General features: G+C 42.4%; 1 protein-coding gene across 2 annotated transcripts in view; it reads left to right on the forward strand.

Annotated features, from left to right (window-relative positions):
- OSBP2 (oxysterol binding protein 2) overlaps positions 1-12,289 on the forward strand; it is a 179,549-nt gene extending 167,260 nt beyond the window's left edge. The window contains exons 9-14 of one of the 2 annotated variants that reach the window (XM_029922490.1): positions 400-520; positions 807-910; positions 988-1,083; positions 1,175-1,359; positions 10,238-10,464; positions 10,713-12,289. In XM_029922490.1, coding sequence (XP_029778350.1) covers positions 400-520; positions 807-910; positions 988-1,083; positions 1,175-1,359; positions 10,238-10,464; positions 10,713-10,858 — 879 coding nt within the window. In that variant the 3' untranslated portion in view covers positions 10,859-12,289. The remainder of the gene's footprint in view (positions 1-399; positions 521-806; positions 911-987; positions 1,084-1,174; positions 1,360-10,237; positions 10,465-10,712) is intronic. The other variant, XM_029922491.1, reaches the window with a different exon arrangement.
- Positions 12,290-18,440: the final 6,151 nt, after the last annotated feature.

The raw sequence follows: 18,440 nt of genomic DNA on the forward strand, positions 1-18,440 counted from the left end.
GAGAGTGGGCCCAGAAGCCTTCAGTGGAACATCACACTTCACTTCTCAGTCCTCAGCACAGCCTGTCACAGGTGCATCCTTGAGGCCAGGCTTTGTCATCACCCCATTTCATAGCCCAAGTCCAGCACAGAGATGCCTCAGCCCTCTTCTCTCGACCACAGCAAGCCAGGACAGCCACCCAGGCTGGGCCCTCTGCCACACCCTTGCTTTTCCAGGCAGAGTACCATCCTTCCTGGGGCTACTATGGGTCTGTGGCCCTTAGAGAAGCAGCCAGGCCTGCTCCCAGGGCCATGGAGCCGTTCATGCCGAGCACAGGGCAGGCTGGCCCTGCCAGCTGGTTGGGGGGCAGGCCTGGGCCCATGTCCAGCAGACACTCATCTCCTGTGGGTCTGGTCTCAGGTGAGCCACCACCCACCATCAGCTGCACACTACGTGTTCTCCAAGCATGGCTGGAGCCTCTGGCAGGAGATCACCATCTCCAGCAAGTTCCGGGGAAAATACCTCTCCATCATGCCACTAGGTGAGCTGGAGCCCTGTGCTCTCCCAGGAGAGAAAGACATTCTGGATAAGGGGGAGGGTTTTGCCAATGCAGAAGCCATCTTGGGGCCCCTAGGAGTAACATTCGTCTCTCTGCAAGTCTGCTCCCCACCTCCCCAGGCTTCCTGGATGCCTCCCTGGCCTGTGTCCTGTCCCCAGTCTACATGAATACTGCTTCCACTTGTCAGGACCCTGGGACTGTGGGGAGGCAGGCTGGCTGGGGCCTAGCATGACAAGCCATGACCTCTGACCCTATATCTGGCCTCCAGGTGCCATCCACTTAGAATTCCAGGCCAGTGGGAATCACTATGTGTGGAGGAAGAGCACCTCAACTGTGCATAACATCATCGTGGGCAAGCTCTGGATTGACCAGGTCAGGAGTTGCCCTCAGGGAAGGGGGTGTGTGGCCCAAAGGTGGGCTGCTGACCACTACCCTCCATCCCCCACCAGACAGGGGACATCGAGATTGTGAACCATAAGACCAAGGACCGGTGCCAGCTGAAGTTCTTGCCCTACAGCTACTTCTCCAAAGAGGTTGCCCGGAAGGTAAGCAAGGCTACCTATCAGAATCCTGGGGGGCCTGGAGCGGGGCGGGGGTGGGGGGCGCATGCCTATGCCGGCCCACCAATGTCCACAGGTGACAGGAGTGGTGAGTGACAGCCAAGGCAAAGCCCACTACGTGCTGTCAGGCTCGTGGGATGAACAGATGGAGTGCGCCAAGATCGTGCAAAGCAGCCCCAGCAGCCCCAGCTCTGATGGGAAGCAGAAGACCGTGTACCAGACGCTGCCGGCCAAGCTGCTATGGAAGAAGTACCCGCTTCCGTGAGTGGGGCCGCGGGGCTGGCGAAGAGCAGGGAGGGAGGGGGAGACGGAGGCAGGAGACCCCACCCAGCCAGACAAGAGTGAGCGGCAGGCTCTGGGGTCGGGAGGAGTCTGTCCACATAGAGGCAGAGACCCTGTTGTGCATCCCAGGGTGGGGGCCAGACACCCAACTGTAAGTCAGCCTGGCAGCCTCGGACGGTAGCGAGTCCTCGGCAGAGACTTTAAGCAAGCTGATAAGGACAGAGGCCCCACAGTCCAAGGAATGGAAACCAAATGTGAAAATAAGTACAAGAAACAGAAAACTATAAAAAGCGGCACAGCAGATTCCCAAGAGCGCAAAACAGAAACTCTACAAAGGAAAGATTAAGTAGCTGAATTTGAGAACTCCACTGCAGAGGCTTAATAGAATTCATCAACTGAACCCAGGTCTGAAGAAATAAACCTTCAGACAGACAAAGCCTGGAAAAGACATGAAGCGAACAGAGAGAAAGCTTACCACCTCGTGACCCGGAGTGAGTCCCTGGAGCAGCACCTCCAGCAGCCCAGGGAGCCCGTAAGGGTGCAGTGTCGGGAAGGTCCCCAGTGCAGCAGTGTGCCTGTCACATTGGAAAACGGGCTGGCATCCTTATGGTTAGAGTCCGGAAGGAAAGAGACCATATCTGAAGAGCAAACAGCAGAGAATTTTCCACACCAAATCCACACAGTGGAACTGTTGACACTCAATCAAAGAGGAAATATTAAGCAGCCAGATTTGAAGAAGACATGTATTACTTTCTGAGGAGGGGCAGAAAGACAGCTCCTTCCTCCTCGGCAACAGGGGAAGCTTGCAGACAGTCAAACGACATCTTCCATGTCCAGAAAGACTCCCTGCCAGCCTAGAATCATACGCCCAGTGAGAACACCTTTACAAAGTGAAATTGAAATAGGCATTTTCAGACTATAACTGAAACTCCTTTTGCCACCAGCAGGCCTGTATTAAAAGATACACTTCCTGCAGGAGGAACGTGATCCCCGAGGGAAGATCTGGATGGACAAATAAAGAACAAAAACTATGTGAACCTAAGTCAACAGTAAATAAGAACAGCGATGTCTTGTGGGGTTTGGAATCTAAACAAAAAACTACAACTGTGTGATCACATAAGTAGGAAGAGGGATAAATGGAAGGAAACTCCTCAAAGGTCTTTGTGCTAAGCCAAGAAGAAGGGCAGTGCGCACATTAACTTCTAGCGTGCGAAGTACACAACTGTAAGTCCGATGATAACCACTAACATAATGTTTAATTGGAATCCCAAAGAAAAGAATGAAAGAGAAATGGAAGGGAGAGAGAAATAGTTAAAGAATGGAGATAAATTTCCCAGAATAAAAACAAAGAGATGGGAGACCTTGGGTTGAAGGGTTGGTAGAGTTCCAGAGACAAGAGATAAAGAAAAACTTTCATCTCAACTGCACCATAGTGAAATCTAAGAATACCAAAGAGAAAATTCTTATAGCTTCCAGAGAGGAGTACAAGAAGATTACAGTCAAGGATTAAGAATCAGATTGACATCAGATCTTTCTTAAAAAAAATTTTTTTTAATGTTTTTTGAGGGAGACAGAACATAAGCAGGGTAGGGGCAGAGAGAGGGAGACACAGAATCAAAGCAGGCTCCAAGCTCTGAGCTGTCAGCACAGAGCCTGATGCAGGGCTTGAACCCACGAACCGTGAGATCATGACCTGAGCTGAAGTCGGATGCTTAACCGACTGAACCACCCAGGTGCCCCTACATCAGATCTTTCAATAGCCAATGTTTGGAGTAATATTTTCAAGGTAATAAAGATGACAAAATTAAAAGGTTAGGATTTTTAACCAGCCAAGCTACCATTTAAATATGAGGAGGTAACAAAACAAAATAAAATGGCACCAGGCAAATAGCCTCAGACGGTTTGCCACACAAAACCCACAATGAAAATGGTATTAAACATAGTACTTTATTTTTTTCTTTTTTCTTTTTTTATGTTTTTTATTTATTTTTCAGAGACAGAGAGAGATAACGTGAGCAGGGGAGAGTCAGAGAGAGACGGAGACACAGAATCTAAAGCAGAGTCCATGCTCTGAGCTGTAAGCACAGAGCCCAATGTGGGGCTCGAACCCACAAACTGTGAGATCATGATCTGAGCCAAAGCCAGTCATTTAACCAACTGAGCCACTCAGGTGCCCCTAAACATAGTACTTTAAAAGGGGGAGAGAAAAGTCCAGAAGTTGCTGCAATAGACACATGAAGTAAAAGCTATGTATTTTTTTTTAACAATTACTAAGGCCAAGGAAAAAGAGAAAATATTCCCATAATAATCCAGAACTTAAGATGTAGATACTGTTGACATGACAGGGTTTGGGGAGAGTTGAAAAGGATGCTGTGGGATGTGAAGGAATGCTGAGTTCTTATTGGAAGAAAGAAACAAATATAAGATGTTTCAAATAATAAGAAAAGACTAAAAAGAAAAAGTACAAATAAGAACAGTAAATCAACACAGTGGGAATAGGTCCAAGCATAACAAATATAAATAGATGAAACTCACCAGTTGAAAATCAAAATACCGACTGACTAGATTTTTGAAATCCAGATACATGCACCGTCTAACAGATGTCAAAGACAAAAATGTGCAAAGGTTGAAAGTAAAAGATCGACATATCATGGAGATACTAACCAAAAAAGCTATAATAACTATATTCAAATCAGATAAAATAGACTTTCATGAGACAAAAGCATTATTAGGGATGGAAGAGTTGCTGCATGATAGAAGTCTGACTTCTTCAAGAAGATCTAAGAGTTCCATTGTGTAGGCAGTGAAATAGCCTCAAAAATCTACAAAGTCTGTATTGATAGTAGAGGGAGAAATTGGTAAATGCATCACTGTGGTGGGAGACTGAGATTTCAGCAGTCCCCTCTCACTCATTGATCAGTCGGCAGTCGGGGGACCAACAAGGATCTGAAGGAGATAAAACAACACAGAGGATGCCCACACACTTGTGGTGCAACAATCAGAGAACATACTTTTTACCCCAGGAGACATTGAATATCAGCAAAAATCAATCATGTACTAAACCCTAAAGAAAGACTCAACAAACTCATAGGGTAGTGTACAGACAACATCCATGATAAGACAGTAAGTCAGAAGTTACGAACAAGGTGACAAAAAGCCCCCACAGTGTTTGGAAGAAGTTTTCACATGTTTGGAAAGACTTGGTAAGCTGCCAAATAATGCACGGGTAAAATAATAAATTAGAATGGAAATTCTAAATACCTATAATTGAGAATGAAAATATATCAAAACTGGCTGGATATAACAAAGGCAATGCTTCAAAGAAATGGATTGCCTTAAATAGGCACATAAGCGGGGCGCCTGGGTGGCTCAGTCGGTTAAGCGTCCGGCTTCGGCTCAGGTCATGGTCTCACAGGTCAGGCTCTGTGCTGACAGCTCAGAGCCTGGAGCCTGCTTTGGATTCGGTGTCTCCCTCTCTCTTTGACCTTCCCCTGCTCGCGCTCTCTCTGTCTCTCAAAAAATTTTAAAAACATTATAAATAAATAAATAAATAAAAACAAATAGGCACATAAGCTCATTAATCTTGAGACTGTTTCTTTTCTGAGTTTCTAATCTAAGAAATTAAAGAAAATTCAACATAAAAACCCAGAGAAACCAGAAAAAAAGACTTTTAAAATAAGAGCAGAGAATAAGAAAATAGAAAAAAATAAAACAGAGAAGTTTAAAAAGCCAAAAGTTGATTCTTGGCAGGGGGAGGGGAACAACTGACAGAAAACTATGGGCAAGACTGAGCAAGATAGAGCTTAGAAATAAATGTTAATTTTAATGTTTATTTTTGAGAAAGAGAATGTGAGTAGGGGAGGGGCAGAGAGAGACAGGGACAGAGGGTCTGAAGTGGGCTCCACAGTGCTAGAGCTGGAGGTGGGGCTCAAACTCACAAACCATGAGATGAAATCAGACACTTAACCAACTGAGCCACCCAGGTGCTTCTCGAAATAAATATTATTAACAAAGAGCTTAATAAGGCATATAAAGTACAAAGAGATCATTAAAATTCAGGTGAAAATGACAAATTAGAAAAATAAGAACTGCATCTAGAAGAAATAAAAAGCCATGTCTAGTCCTATAATAATGAAAGAAACTGAAGCAGTAATTTAAAAATCACCACAAGGAAAACACAAAGCCCAGATAATTCTGGAGGTGAATTCTACCAAGTTTTCAAAAATATATTATCCCAGTATTATATAAAATCTTCCAGATCAAAGGAAAAAAAGAAATGTTCCCCTGTCTTATACTCTGAGGCCAGGATAACACTGATGTCAAACCGAGCTAAAAGAGCAGTAAGAAAACTAAAGTTTGGCCCTATTTCACTCATGAATGTATCAGCAAAATTCTAAAACAAGACATCAAAAAATCCAATCCAACAGTGTATAAAAAAGAAAATATTAATCAGTCCTTTTGAGTTAATCCTAGGCATGCAAGGATGATTTTATGTTAGAAAATCTATAAATTAATTCATCACATTAACAAGTCTCATTCAAAAACATTTTTTTTAATTTTAAAAAGGGGCGCCTGTGTGGCTCAGTCCGTTAGGTATCTGACTCTTGATTTTGGCTCAGGTCATGATCTCACAATCATGAGATTGTCAAATACCACATTGGCCTCTGCACTGAGCATGGAGCCTACTTAAGATTTTCTTTCTCTCTGGGCACCTGAGTGGCACAGTTGGTTAAATGTCCGACTTTGGCAACTCCTGATCTCACAGTTGGTGTGTTCTGTGTTCTGACAGCACAGAGGCTGGAGCCTGCTTCAGATTCTGTGTCTTCCTCTCTCTCTGCCCCTCCCCTGCTTATACTCTGTGTTTCTCTTTCCCAAAAATAAATAAACATTAAAAAATATTTTTTTAAAGATTCTCTCTCCCTCTCCCTCTGCCCCTCCCTAGCTCATTCGCATTCTCTCTCTAAACAAAAAAAAAAAAAAAGAAAAGAAAAATAAGAAATGTCAGTAGATTCAAAAAAAGCATTTTAGGTGTCTTAGTATAAGGTTAATATGCAAAAGTTAGTTTTGCATTTCTAAACAGTAAAAGAAAATAACTAGAAAATACAATTTAAGAGAGACAATTATATCAGAGAATATCAAGGACCCTGTAATGAATCTTATATTCAAGATCTCTATAGGGAAAATTATAAAACTTTACTGAGATATCAAAGAAGAACTATATCAATGGATAAAGATACAGTGTTCATAAATAGAAAGACTTAGTATTACAAAGATGTCATGATCTAAAGAGTAGATCAAACAAAATCTCAATGGAGATTTTCATTGCTTGACATTATGATTTCTAAATTTATACTGAAGAATAAAGGGCCAGGACATTTTTAAAGAACAACAACAGAGAAATAATGACTAGCCCTACTAGACATCAAGATTTATTGGGGCGCCTGGGTGGCTCAGTCAGATGAGCGTCCAACTTTGGCTCAGGTCATGATCTCATGGCTCATGAGTTTGAGCCCTGAATTGGGCTCTGTGCTGACTGCTCAGAGCCTGGAGCCTGCTTCAGATTCTGTGTCTCCCTGTCTCTCTCTGACCCTCCCCACTTGTGCTCTGTCTCTCTTTGTCTTTCAAAAATAAATGTAAAAAGATTTATTTTGAAGCTGGAATAGAACAGTGAGCCTGGAAATGGACCCATGGATATATAACAAAGGTGACACAGCTTAGTGTGGAAAGATGGCATTGTTCACTAAAAGGATTTGGGAAAATGGCTACCCATATGTAAAACGATTAACTGAATCTCTCCCTTACATTAAACAGAAATTGACTCAAGGCAAAGGTCTTACAAAAAGTATTAAGCTTAACTTGCTGGTAAGCAATAAATTAAACTCTAAGGAAAAATATAGATGAGTATCTTTTAGACCTTAAGGAAATACATCTTGAGACACAGAACAGCATTGATGCATTCAAATATATTAAAATATTTATTTTTCATTAAAGAAATGTTGCTTCAACTACATGAAGAACTAGAGGGTATATGCTAAGCGAAATTCATCAGAGAAAGACAAATATCCTACGACTTCACTCATATGTGAAATTTCAGATACAAAACAGATGAACATAAGGGAAGCAAAAGGGAGGAGGACAAAACTAAGAGACTCTTAAGTACAGAGAACAAACTGAGGGTTGCTGGAGGGGTTGTAGGTGGGGGGATGGGCTAAATGGGCAAGAGGCATTAAGGAGGACACTTGCTGGGATGAGCATTGGGTGTTATATTATGGATTCTACTCCTGAAATCATTGCACTATATGCTAACTAACTTGGATGTATTTTTTTTAAACAATTGATAAAAAAATAAATAAAAAGAAAGTTTGCTTGTTAAAACTGTAAAAAAGGTAAATATATAAACTTGCAGAAGAGAATCACAATACTTAACACCCAACAAAAGATTACTTTTGAGAATACATAGAGTATTTGACCACAATTAAAAATAACAACTAAAAAAATCAAGAACACCTAACCCATGAATAAAGCAAAAACAATCCAGCAGAAAAAGTACAAGTCATGAGCAAGAATTTCACTCTAGAAGAAACATGTATGACCAGTCATCATATGAGTAGTCATCAACATAGTTGGTAATTAGGGAAATGCAAATCCAGACCACAATGAGACCATTTTACCTTCCTTTAATTAGGAAAAAAAAGAAAAAGTCTGACAGTATCAAGTGTTGAAGAAGATATAGATCCGTAGTATCTCTTATGCATCACTAGTCGGAATGTGAATTGGTGCCACCATGTTGGAAAGCAGGTTGGCCTTACCTCCAAAGAAGAACATCACAATAGCCCATCAATTCCACTTCTAGGTATATACTCAAGAGAAATTCCTGCAAATGTACAGTGAGAAACATGCATAAGATTACTCCAAAACAAAAACTTGCAAACTCAGATTTACGGAATGAATAACTGGTATTATTCACAGGAGGTAATATTACACAGTAGTTGAAATTAACAAACAACATGAGCACTAGGTGTTATCTGAAAACCAACTTGACAATAAACTATATTTAAAAAAACAAAATAAACAATAGAAACATGCAAAAATATAAATTTTAGCAATATAATATTAAGGAAAAAACACGTCCCACAGGGTTACATATATCATGATATTCTTTTTATACAGTTAAAAACAAGTATGTACATATATGTAAATGAACACCCATGCACACACATATAATGCACAATTAAAACTATTTAAAGGTGCAATAAAACTACATTAAAAGGTAAGCAAGGGACTGATGAACCCAGTAGTCTTACAGATGGCTACCTGAGAAGGAGATGGATTGATGAGTTTTCCATATGGTTAGATGTAGGTTTTGTCAGGATTCTACCTTTTGTTTAGAGGGTCTTCTGGTGGCAGAGTTGCATTAATACAAGCAAAGCATGCAAGGACCAATAAAAAGAGGGTGTCATATAGCAAGGATCATGTGTAATCCAAAGCTGTTAACTTGAAATCCAAAAAAGGAGAAGAAAAAGAAAAAACAAAATAAGATAGATTTAAATCCAGCATATCAGTAATTACATCAAGTACTCCCATTATAGATGGAAAATGTCAGTTAGGTTTTACAAATTCAATTATATGTGATTTTCAAAAGATACATCTACGAAAGTAAAGAAAGACTGGAATTACAGGATGCAAAAATAGATGTCCATAGAAATAACAAACAAAAGCTACTGTAGCTAGATTAATGTCGCAAAAACAGATTTTAAAACAAAAGGTAAGACGAAAGGTAAGACAGGCATAATGATAAAGCTTCAATTCACTAGGAAGATGTAGTTTTAAGTTTGAATGTATCCTGTACCTAAAAACAGAGCCTCAAAATATTTACAGCAAAAGCTGATAGAACTATAAGGAGAAATGGATTGATTTTCAATGGATTAATTACAAGAGATGACATTTTAACATACCTCTCTTAGTAATGGCTAGAAACAAGAAAAAAAATGAAGAGTTTGAACCATAGAATGTACGGGACAGTTGTAGAACACACTGAACAACTGCAGGAAACACGTTCTTTTCAGGTACACCTGGAGCGTCTGCAAAAACTGGCCATATACTGGGCCTTTCCGCAAATTTTAAAGAACTGAGATTATACTGGTTTACTGTCAGATTCCATAGCAATTAAACGAGAAATAAAGATGACTAGAAAAAAATCCCCAGGTATTTATAAATTCAAGAAATATACTTCCAAACTAATCTGTAGATCAAAGAAGATACACTGATATTAGATATTAGAAAATGCAACTGCATGTTAACGTAGTACATATAAAAACTTGAGATTCAGCTATTGCAGTACTTGGAGTACAACGTGTAACCTAAAACGCACATATTTGAAAAGAAGAGCTGAAAAAGCATGAGCTAGTAAGCAACCATCTCATGAAGTTAGAAAAAGAACAGCAAAATAAACCCCAACAAAGCAGGAGATAAAAGCAAACTCAATAAAGCAGAAAACCCTAAAATAAAATCAACAAAGTTTCATCTTCAACCAATGAAGGGAACAGACAGACAAACCTTTGCCATGACTGTTCTGAACGGAGGGAAGGCACATATAACCCACATCTCTGGTGCAAAAGAGGACGTCGCCATGTCACAGATGAATGAAACAACTTCACGATGATCTAGTTGAGAAACTGGTGGAAATGGGCAAATGCCCACAGAAGTAGAATGTAGCAAAACCGAGGTGGGGCGGTGGAGCCAGTACTCAGGTGCGGGGAGGAAAGACGTCTCCGGGTGGTGGTGGACACGTGGCCCCTGGGGCGGCGGGGTTGGGGAGGCCATGCGGAGCTCTCACACCGCTGATCCGCCGCCACAGGGAAAATGCCGAGAACATGTACTACTTCTCGGAGATGGCCCTGTCCCTCAATGAGCACGAGGAGGGCGTGGCGCCCACGGACAGCCGCCTGCGGCCTGACCAGCGGCTGATGGAGAAGGGGCACTGGGATGAGGCCAACACGGAGAAGCAGCGGCTGGAGGAGAAGCAGCGCCTGTCGCGGCGCCGGCGGCTGGAGGCCTGCTCACGGGGCTGTGGCACGGAGGAAGGTGAGGCTGGGCGGGGAGGTGGGGAGAGAGGTTACCCTGGCATGGGGACCGGGTTCCCAGAAGAAAGGGGTGCGGGGGTGAAGGGAGGGGAAGGAAGGGGCACCCCGCAGGGACCAAGAAGGTGCTGGAGGCAGATGGAAGGCAGCGGTGTCCTGGGGGGCAGGGGAGGGGGAATGGCGTGGGGGGAAGAGCGGGAAGGGCCTGGGAGGAGGCCACCGCCCACCCGCGTGTCCACTGTGCCTGCCCAGCAGAGAAGGAGGCCGATGTGTACGTGCCGCTGTGGTTCGAGAAGAGGCTGGACCCACTGACCGGGGAGACGGCCTGCATGTACAAGGGCGGCTACTGGGAGGCCAAGGAGAGGCAGGACTGGCACATGTGCCCCAACATCTTCTGAGCGCCACCCCTCCTGCAGATACAGGCACCTGTACCGCCTGGTCCACCTTTTCTTTAATACACTCAATGTATTTCTCAGTGGCCCTCCCCCACACCTTTTTCCTTTTTTTTTTTTTTTTACACTTTTTTGGGGCTTCCACCTTGGAAGGAGCAAGTGCTAACCTGCATTTTTTCCAGCCCCCAGGTGCCCTGGGTCACCAGAGCCCCTTCATTTTGGACTTGGGTCCCAGTGGGACCCCAGCTTCCGGTCACCACAACTCAGGCAGGCTGGCCCCGGCCCTGGGCTGCCCCCAGTCACCAGCCCCATCAAGGGAGGCACTGGCCCTCACTGGGGAGCCACTTTTGACTTTTTTAGAAAAAACTATCTTCATTTCTTTCCAGCCAAGATGTTTAGTAAATATTTTTAGTACAGCACTTAGCAGACAACTTTCTAAGTGTGCTTTCTTGCCACAGACGTGTCCTGGCAAGAGCCCCTTCTTTTTAAGACATCAGGAAGCCAGCCCCTTTGAGCAGGGAGCATTTTGTAGCTCAACGTAGCATTGTCACCAAGAGCACAGGACTCCACAGAGAAGGGAACTGGATGGGCCACCTGGCCCAGGAGAACACAAGTCAGTTGTCTCTGGAGCTACAGCAACACCCACTGTGAGGGAGGGGACGCCCAAGGGCCCCCAGGCAGATGTGGGGGCAGTAGTCCCTTGCCTAGGCTTGGCCATGCGGGGGCTGCTCCCCAGCCCGAGAGGCCAGGAAGGGCTGGGGGGCAGGGCCTGCAGGTGCTCCCCACCCCAGAACCAGGCCCCAAATCAGCAATAAGAACAAACACTTGGCTCAGCCTGGGCTGGTGCCCCCAAGTACCAGAGACCCAGAGTCCTGCCTTGGCCTCAGGCACCTCCAGGGGTGCCCATCTCTGCACCCCCTAAACTCTTTATTTGCCTGATTTATATACATATATGATATATAAATATATAAAAAATAGCTATTTTGCTTAAATTTCTATGATATGTGGAAGTTAAAAAATTATGAAGACAGGGCACTCCTGTCTGAGTTTGGCCCTTCTGTCAGTTGTGCCCTACCCTCTCCTCAGACCCCCTTCCACGGGCTCTGCCAGTGGTAGGGGGACTGGGCCACGGTGGCCATTGCCCAGCTCCTTGCAGCTCCCATTCCAACCCCTCCCACTTCAGTTTGGTCCTGCAAATTCATCACAGGGGTTTTTTCTGTATACTCCAGGACTGGGTTTGTTTTTATAAAAAAACAAAAGTGAAAACACCAACACTTGAAATGCCTTAGGGTGCCCACTCTAGAGGCAGGGCAGGCAGGGTGGCCCCACCAGGCCTGCAGCAGAGCTGTGCAATGTTCCTGTTCTCCACACTATTTGTGAGGGAGCACCTTCTGACCGGTAATAAAAACCTTGGATTTGGAGTTTTCCAAGGCCCTATCCCTGAGTCTGTCTGTGACTGTGTAGATTGGGGCTGGTGCAGGACAGGTGACCCCCTATACAGCAGCATGGGGGAGGAGCCTGTGGCTTTATTCTGCTCAACACTGAGACCAGCAATGGGGAGCTGGTCTAAATGGGGAGGGCTAAGAAGGGGGTGGAAGACCTGGTGGGAGAGGGTCTGGACCAGGTAGGCTGCAGAGGGCGGAGGCAGCACCTAGGAGAGTGGTTACAGCTTTGCCTGGGACTGTCTGGAGCCAAGCCATGGCAGCTACCACGCTCTTCTCTTCAAGGGAACACCTACCTTAGTGAGTTCCAAGGTTACTGGACAACCATGACCTGGACTGCTTCTGTTGTCACAGGTACACAGGCAACTCAGATCACTAGCTCCCAGGCCTGGCCAAGAACGGCTTGGTCTGGCCCACTGCGCGGGGTGGCCACTGACAGTGGTGAGAGCATGTGGCAGGGCAGGGCACCGCACGGGCATCAGAGCCAGGCTCCAACCACCTGCCCTGAAAACCCAATGCTGGCCCTGCACAACTCCTTCCTTACCAGAGCCTTGCTTCCCCTTCTGTGGGGAGGCAGGCACTAGTGAGTCTGGCAGCTCTCACTGGTTAGAAGATGCAGGGCAGTGAGGCAACCCCAGGATGTGGGGGAGGGCAGTGGAAGTGGTTCTGCCAGGGGAGAAGATAGGCTGAACGGACACAGCACTGAGGTGACAAAAACCAGTCCACTTAGGCAACGTGAAGGAAGAGCGTAGAGTGCAGCCAGGTAGAGCTCTGAACAGGGAATGACATCAGGTTGATGTTCTAGAAACCCACTCTGACCAGATCACACAAGCTCTGCCTATACTCAATAGTCTATCCACTAGCCATCACTGAGTTGAAAATGCCATAGAGGGGTGCCTGTGTGGCTCAGTTGGTTAGGCATCCAGCTTTGGCTCATGTCATGATTTCACGGTTCATGGGTTCGAGCCCCGCATCAGGCTCTGTGCTGACAGCCAGCTCAGAGCCTGGAGCCTGTTTCAGATTCTGTGTCTCCTTCTCTCTCTGACCCTCCCCTGCTCGTGCTGTCTCTTTCTCTCAAAAAATAAATTAAAAAACAAATAAAAATGGAAAATGCCATAGAAAAGAAAAGGTTCTGCAACCTAGGCAATAAAGGCCTCATAATACATCTGACAAAAAGATGCAAAAGGCCTTTCCAGATACAACTTTAAAATTTTACTGAATAATAAAGAAGACCTGAGTTAAAGGGAAAAACACCACCTTCACATCTGCCAACTCAGTTATGTGGGTTCTTCCCAAATCTACAAGTCCAACATGATCCAAATCAAAATCCTACCAATATAAGCACTTGACAAGTGGATTGTGAAATTTACATGGGAGAGAAATGGAACAAAACAAAAATAGAGCAATTCTTAAGAAGAAGGTAGGGGACATGGACTTGGCCTGAAGATACCCAAACATGCTAGAAAGCTACCAAAAGAATTGCCTCCTTTTTCTCCACTACATTGTGGCACCATGTGTAACACCATGTATTTTATTCATTTGTTGACTATCTACCCCCCCCCACTCCAGAGTGGACTGTGAGCTTCATGAAAGTAGGAATCATATCTTACACACTAGCATCCCCAATGCCTGGCACATAGGAGATGTTCAGTAAATAAGTGTTGAATTAATTCCAGGCCAGAAGGCCCAGCTAGAGCAAAGGCTCAGGGACACACTCCCTGAGGCCACTGGGAAGTGTGATTGCAGTGTCAAATTGTAAGAGGTCCTCAGAAATGCAATGGGGAAGAGCTGAATATAAGGACCCAGGAAATTCCTGCTCCCACAAACTCCAGAGGCCAAATCTTTATTCCTGACAGACTTTGGGGGAGGAGATCTGAGGTTCCCTTATCCCCTGGGCTGGGGCTCAGCATGAGGTGGGTAGAAAGGACACCAGACAGAAAAATTTCAAAGTGCATGGGGTACCTGGCTTAGTCAGTTAAGCATCTGACTCTTGATTTCGGCTCCAGGTCATGATCTCAGAGTCATGAGATCAAACTCTGCACTGAACATGGAGCCTACCTGGGATTCTCCCCTTCTCTCTGCCCCTCCCCCACTCATGTTTTCTCTTGAAATAAATATTTTTAAAAATATAAAAGAACTATGTATTTCAATCTCACTTTAAGAATAGAATTTTCAAAAATCCAAATAGCAAATAAAATCCAGCCACATACAAAATACTGATACCTCAAGTTGGTAAACCCATGCCCAAGTTAGGTTTACTACAGAAATGCAAGAATGGGTCAGTGTTGGGAAGCTATTCATTGTAAATTACTCATTACATCAAGGAGGACTTCTCCTTCTGCCAATATGGTAGACTAGGTGCCTTGATAACCCTCCCTTGTATAAAACTAGGCATGCTAGATAACATTTTAAAATATCTTAAAAGCATCCATGAGTTGGGAAGAATACAAGGTATACTTGGGCCAAATATTAAGTGACTGTAGGAACACAGAAAGGGAAGAAGAGCTCCGAAGTCTGTTTTTCCCTCAGAGCCACTTACTGTACCCAGCGAACCTAAGTTTTCACTGCCTCAAATGATCCTTCCAAGGTAGGGTATCTAACAGGAGGTGTTCACTGTAAAGCTGGACTCCCAAAGGTCTATGTCTTCAATATAATGATGAATCCAAAATCAAATACAGGAAAATTATCTTAAAGATCAGTCCTATGCAGAGCAAAAAATACCCTAAGAATTTGTAATCAGGAGCATACCCTCACTTGGTTTGGTTTCATAGCCCAAATACATACTACCCAGATGGTCAAATAAAACCTCCAGCAGAGAATATAATATGGTCTCAAAACGGCAATGTCACCAGTTCCACGAGAAAAGCAAAGAAAGCCTCTCTGGAGGCTCTCTCCTTCATTCCAGACCTTACGAAATCCCAAATGGGAAGTTGCAAGGAAAACAAATAGCTTACAATATGAGATCTCTAAAGATACAAGAAAACACAGCACACAGTGGGCACATGAGCACAGTCCAGCAGCTCAGGTCATGATCTCAAGGTTCTTGAGTTCACACCCTGCATCAGGCTTTGTGCTGACAGCTCAGAGTCTAGAGCCTGCTTCAGATTCTGTGTCTTCTTCTTTCTCTGCCCCTCCCCCACTCACTCTCAGTCTCTCTCTCGAAACATGAATAAACATTTAAAAATTTTTAATAATAAAAGACTAAGGAGCTTCCAGAAATTGAAAAAATTCACTAAAAATAATTTTATAACAGATTACTGAAGAGCATATTAGTAACATGGAAGTAAGACCCAAAGAAAGTATTCAGAATGCTGGGATACCTGGGTGGCTCAGTCAGTTAAGCACCCAACTCTTGATTACAGCTCATGTCATTGATCTCACTGATGGTGAATTTGAACCCTGCATCTAACTCTGAGCTGACAGCACAGAGCCAGCCTGGTGTTCTCTCTGTGCCCCTTCCCCATTTGTGCATGCAAGCTCTCTCTCTCAAAATAAATATCTTTTTTAAAAAGTATTCAAAATACAACACAAAGACACAGAAGTAAAAAATATAAAAGAGACATGGAGAATAAAGTGAGAAGTTCCCATATGTCGCTAATCAAAATAGAGCAGAAACAATCTTTAAAGAGTCAGTGGCTAAGAAATTTCCAAGTCATGAGAAATACTGTACAGAGTCAATCTCAACACATCCTAGTCAAGTAAATAAAAAGACATCCACAGCTAAATATAATATATTGAAATCACAAGACTTTTAAAACAACAAAATCTTAAAAGCAGCCAGATTTGGGGTGGGCAGTGGAACTACCTTCAAGGAGCACTGATCAGACTGAGAGCTGACCTCCTAGTTAAGAACACAAAGTGGGGTGCCTGGGTGGCTCAGTCTCTTAAGCATCTGACTTTGACCCCCACTTTGGGCTCTGCACTGTCAGTGTGGATTGGGATTCTCTCTCTCTCCCTCTCTGCTTCTCCCCCACTTACACACACTCTCAAAATAAACAACTTAAGAAACAAAAAAAGAAGAAAAAGTGATATCTTCAAAGTAGAGGAGATTATGTTAGTATTCCCAGTGAAAATATCTTTCAGGAGCCAAAGGAAAATATATTAATAAAAACTTATTAAAACAATACTGAAATCTTGAGTAGTCTTTGATGAGTTAACTATTATGTGAAATATACAAAGTAATGGCTAAAGGAAGAAGAATAACAGATTTCCAAAACAAAGGAGAACATTGTATGTGGAAGAAAATTTTTTAATCTAAAAGAAGGCAAGAGGAAAAAGGAATGCAGATAAGGTGGAAGAAAAATTACAAAATAAGACAAAAATAAGTCGGTTATCAATGCAACAGTAATACTCAAAATTTAAGTAAATTAAATCTTTGGGTAAGAACAAAAATATCTGGAATTTTTAAACTTGGCTATATGCTATTTACAAGAATATACAAAAAACATAAATATACAGACAAGATAGGCTTTAAAGCAAAAATGTATTTCTGTTTGTCAACTCCTAGAAATAAAAAGGTCCCTTTATAATGATAAAAGGCAAAAATCATAAAGTTCTAAAAATCCTATTTACCTAATAACATCTCAGAATAAATAGACACAATCACAAGGAGAAATAGATAAATCCACAATCATAATGGAAGATTTTAACATATCTCTCCCTGTAGCGAGAGCTCAGACAGGCAAAGAATATCAGCAAGTTTTCCAACAACATAATTCACAAACATGGTGTAATGGTACATACAGGGTATTACACATAACTGCAGAATATATAATTTTGAAGTGCACATGAAGCATTTATGAATATTAACCACATATTTGGGCCAGTCATAATGCCTCAGCAAATTTCAAAAGACTAATATACAGATAGACCAAAATGAAGACAGTTCAAAATTATTAACAAAAAGATAATTAGGAAAAAAACTTCTGAACATTAAGAAATATACTTTTAAATAACTGATGGATCAAAGAAGAAAACAGAAATTATAAAAATAGTTAAAATTAAAATGCTACATATCAAAACTTATAGGATAGAGGTAAAGCAGTACTTAGAGAAAAACTTACAGCATTAAAAGCTCATGTTGTAAAAGAAGAAAGACTAAAAATGATGAGCTAACGAAGAAAGACTAAAAATGATGAGCTAACCATCCAATCTAAGAACATGAACATTAAGATAAACTCAAAGGAAATAAAGATCAGAAATTAAAGAGAAAACAAACAAGACCATGAAAGCTAAGATTGATTCTTAGAAAAACTAAAATGGATGGGACTTTACTGACAAAGAAGACCGAGAATGGGAAGGGAGGAGAGAGGACATGGATGAACCCAAAAAACAATATTTGAAATAAAAAGAAGATGTAAATATAGACGCCACAGAAAACAGTAACTTTAAAAACCGAGATAGGATTCTAGAAAAATATAACTTAAAAATGACTCAAAAATTAGAAAAACCTGAGCAGTATTACAATCATTAAAAAAGAAAGTTAAATCAGTTAAAAAATACAATTCCCCTCACATATATACACATAATACTCCACACACAGCTGACCTAGGGATAACCAGCTTTACAGAAACTATCCCCAGCGTAGAGGAAATAGTCCCCAACTCATTTCTTGAGGCTTGCATAATCTGGGCACTAAAACCTAACAGGGACAGTACGACTACAAACCAGTGTCACTCACATGTTGGTATGATTCAAAACAATATACAAGTCTAGAAATATAGAAAACTTGGAATCGTTATTCCAGAAATGCAAGGTTAGTTTACTCTACGAAAAACTAGCAAATGTAATTCACCACATTAACAAGGTAAAGAAGAACACTACATAGTCCTCTCAATGGATGCAGAAAACACTTTAAATATAGAATTCAACGTGCATCCCTGATATTCAAGAGAAAAAAAATACTTTAAAATAGGAATAGAAGGAAACTTCCTTAATCTGATGAATGGTATCCAACAAAACAAAACAAGACAAAAACAAAAACTACGTTTGTGAGATAGGGATCATAAAAATAACTGCTTTTACCCTTTACATTCAACATTGAACCGGCAGCCCTAGCCAATGCAATAAGGCAAGAAAAATATATGAAATGTGAGAATTGACAAAATTATCATTGCTCACAGATGATATTTAATAGAAAAGTCAAA

This window comes from Suricata suricatta, chromosome 14 (assembly GCF_006229205.1).
Source record: "Suricata suricatta isolate VVHF042 chromosome 14, meerkat_22Aug2017_6uvM2_HiC, whole genome shotgun sequence".
Classification (NCBI taxonomy): domain Eukaryota; kingdom Metazoa; phylum Chordata; class Mammalia; order Carnivora; family Herpestidae; genus Suricata; species Suricata suricatta.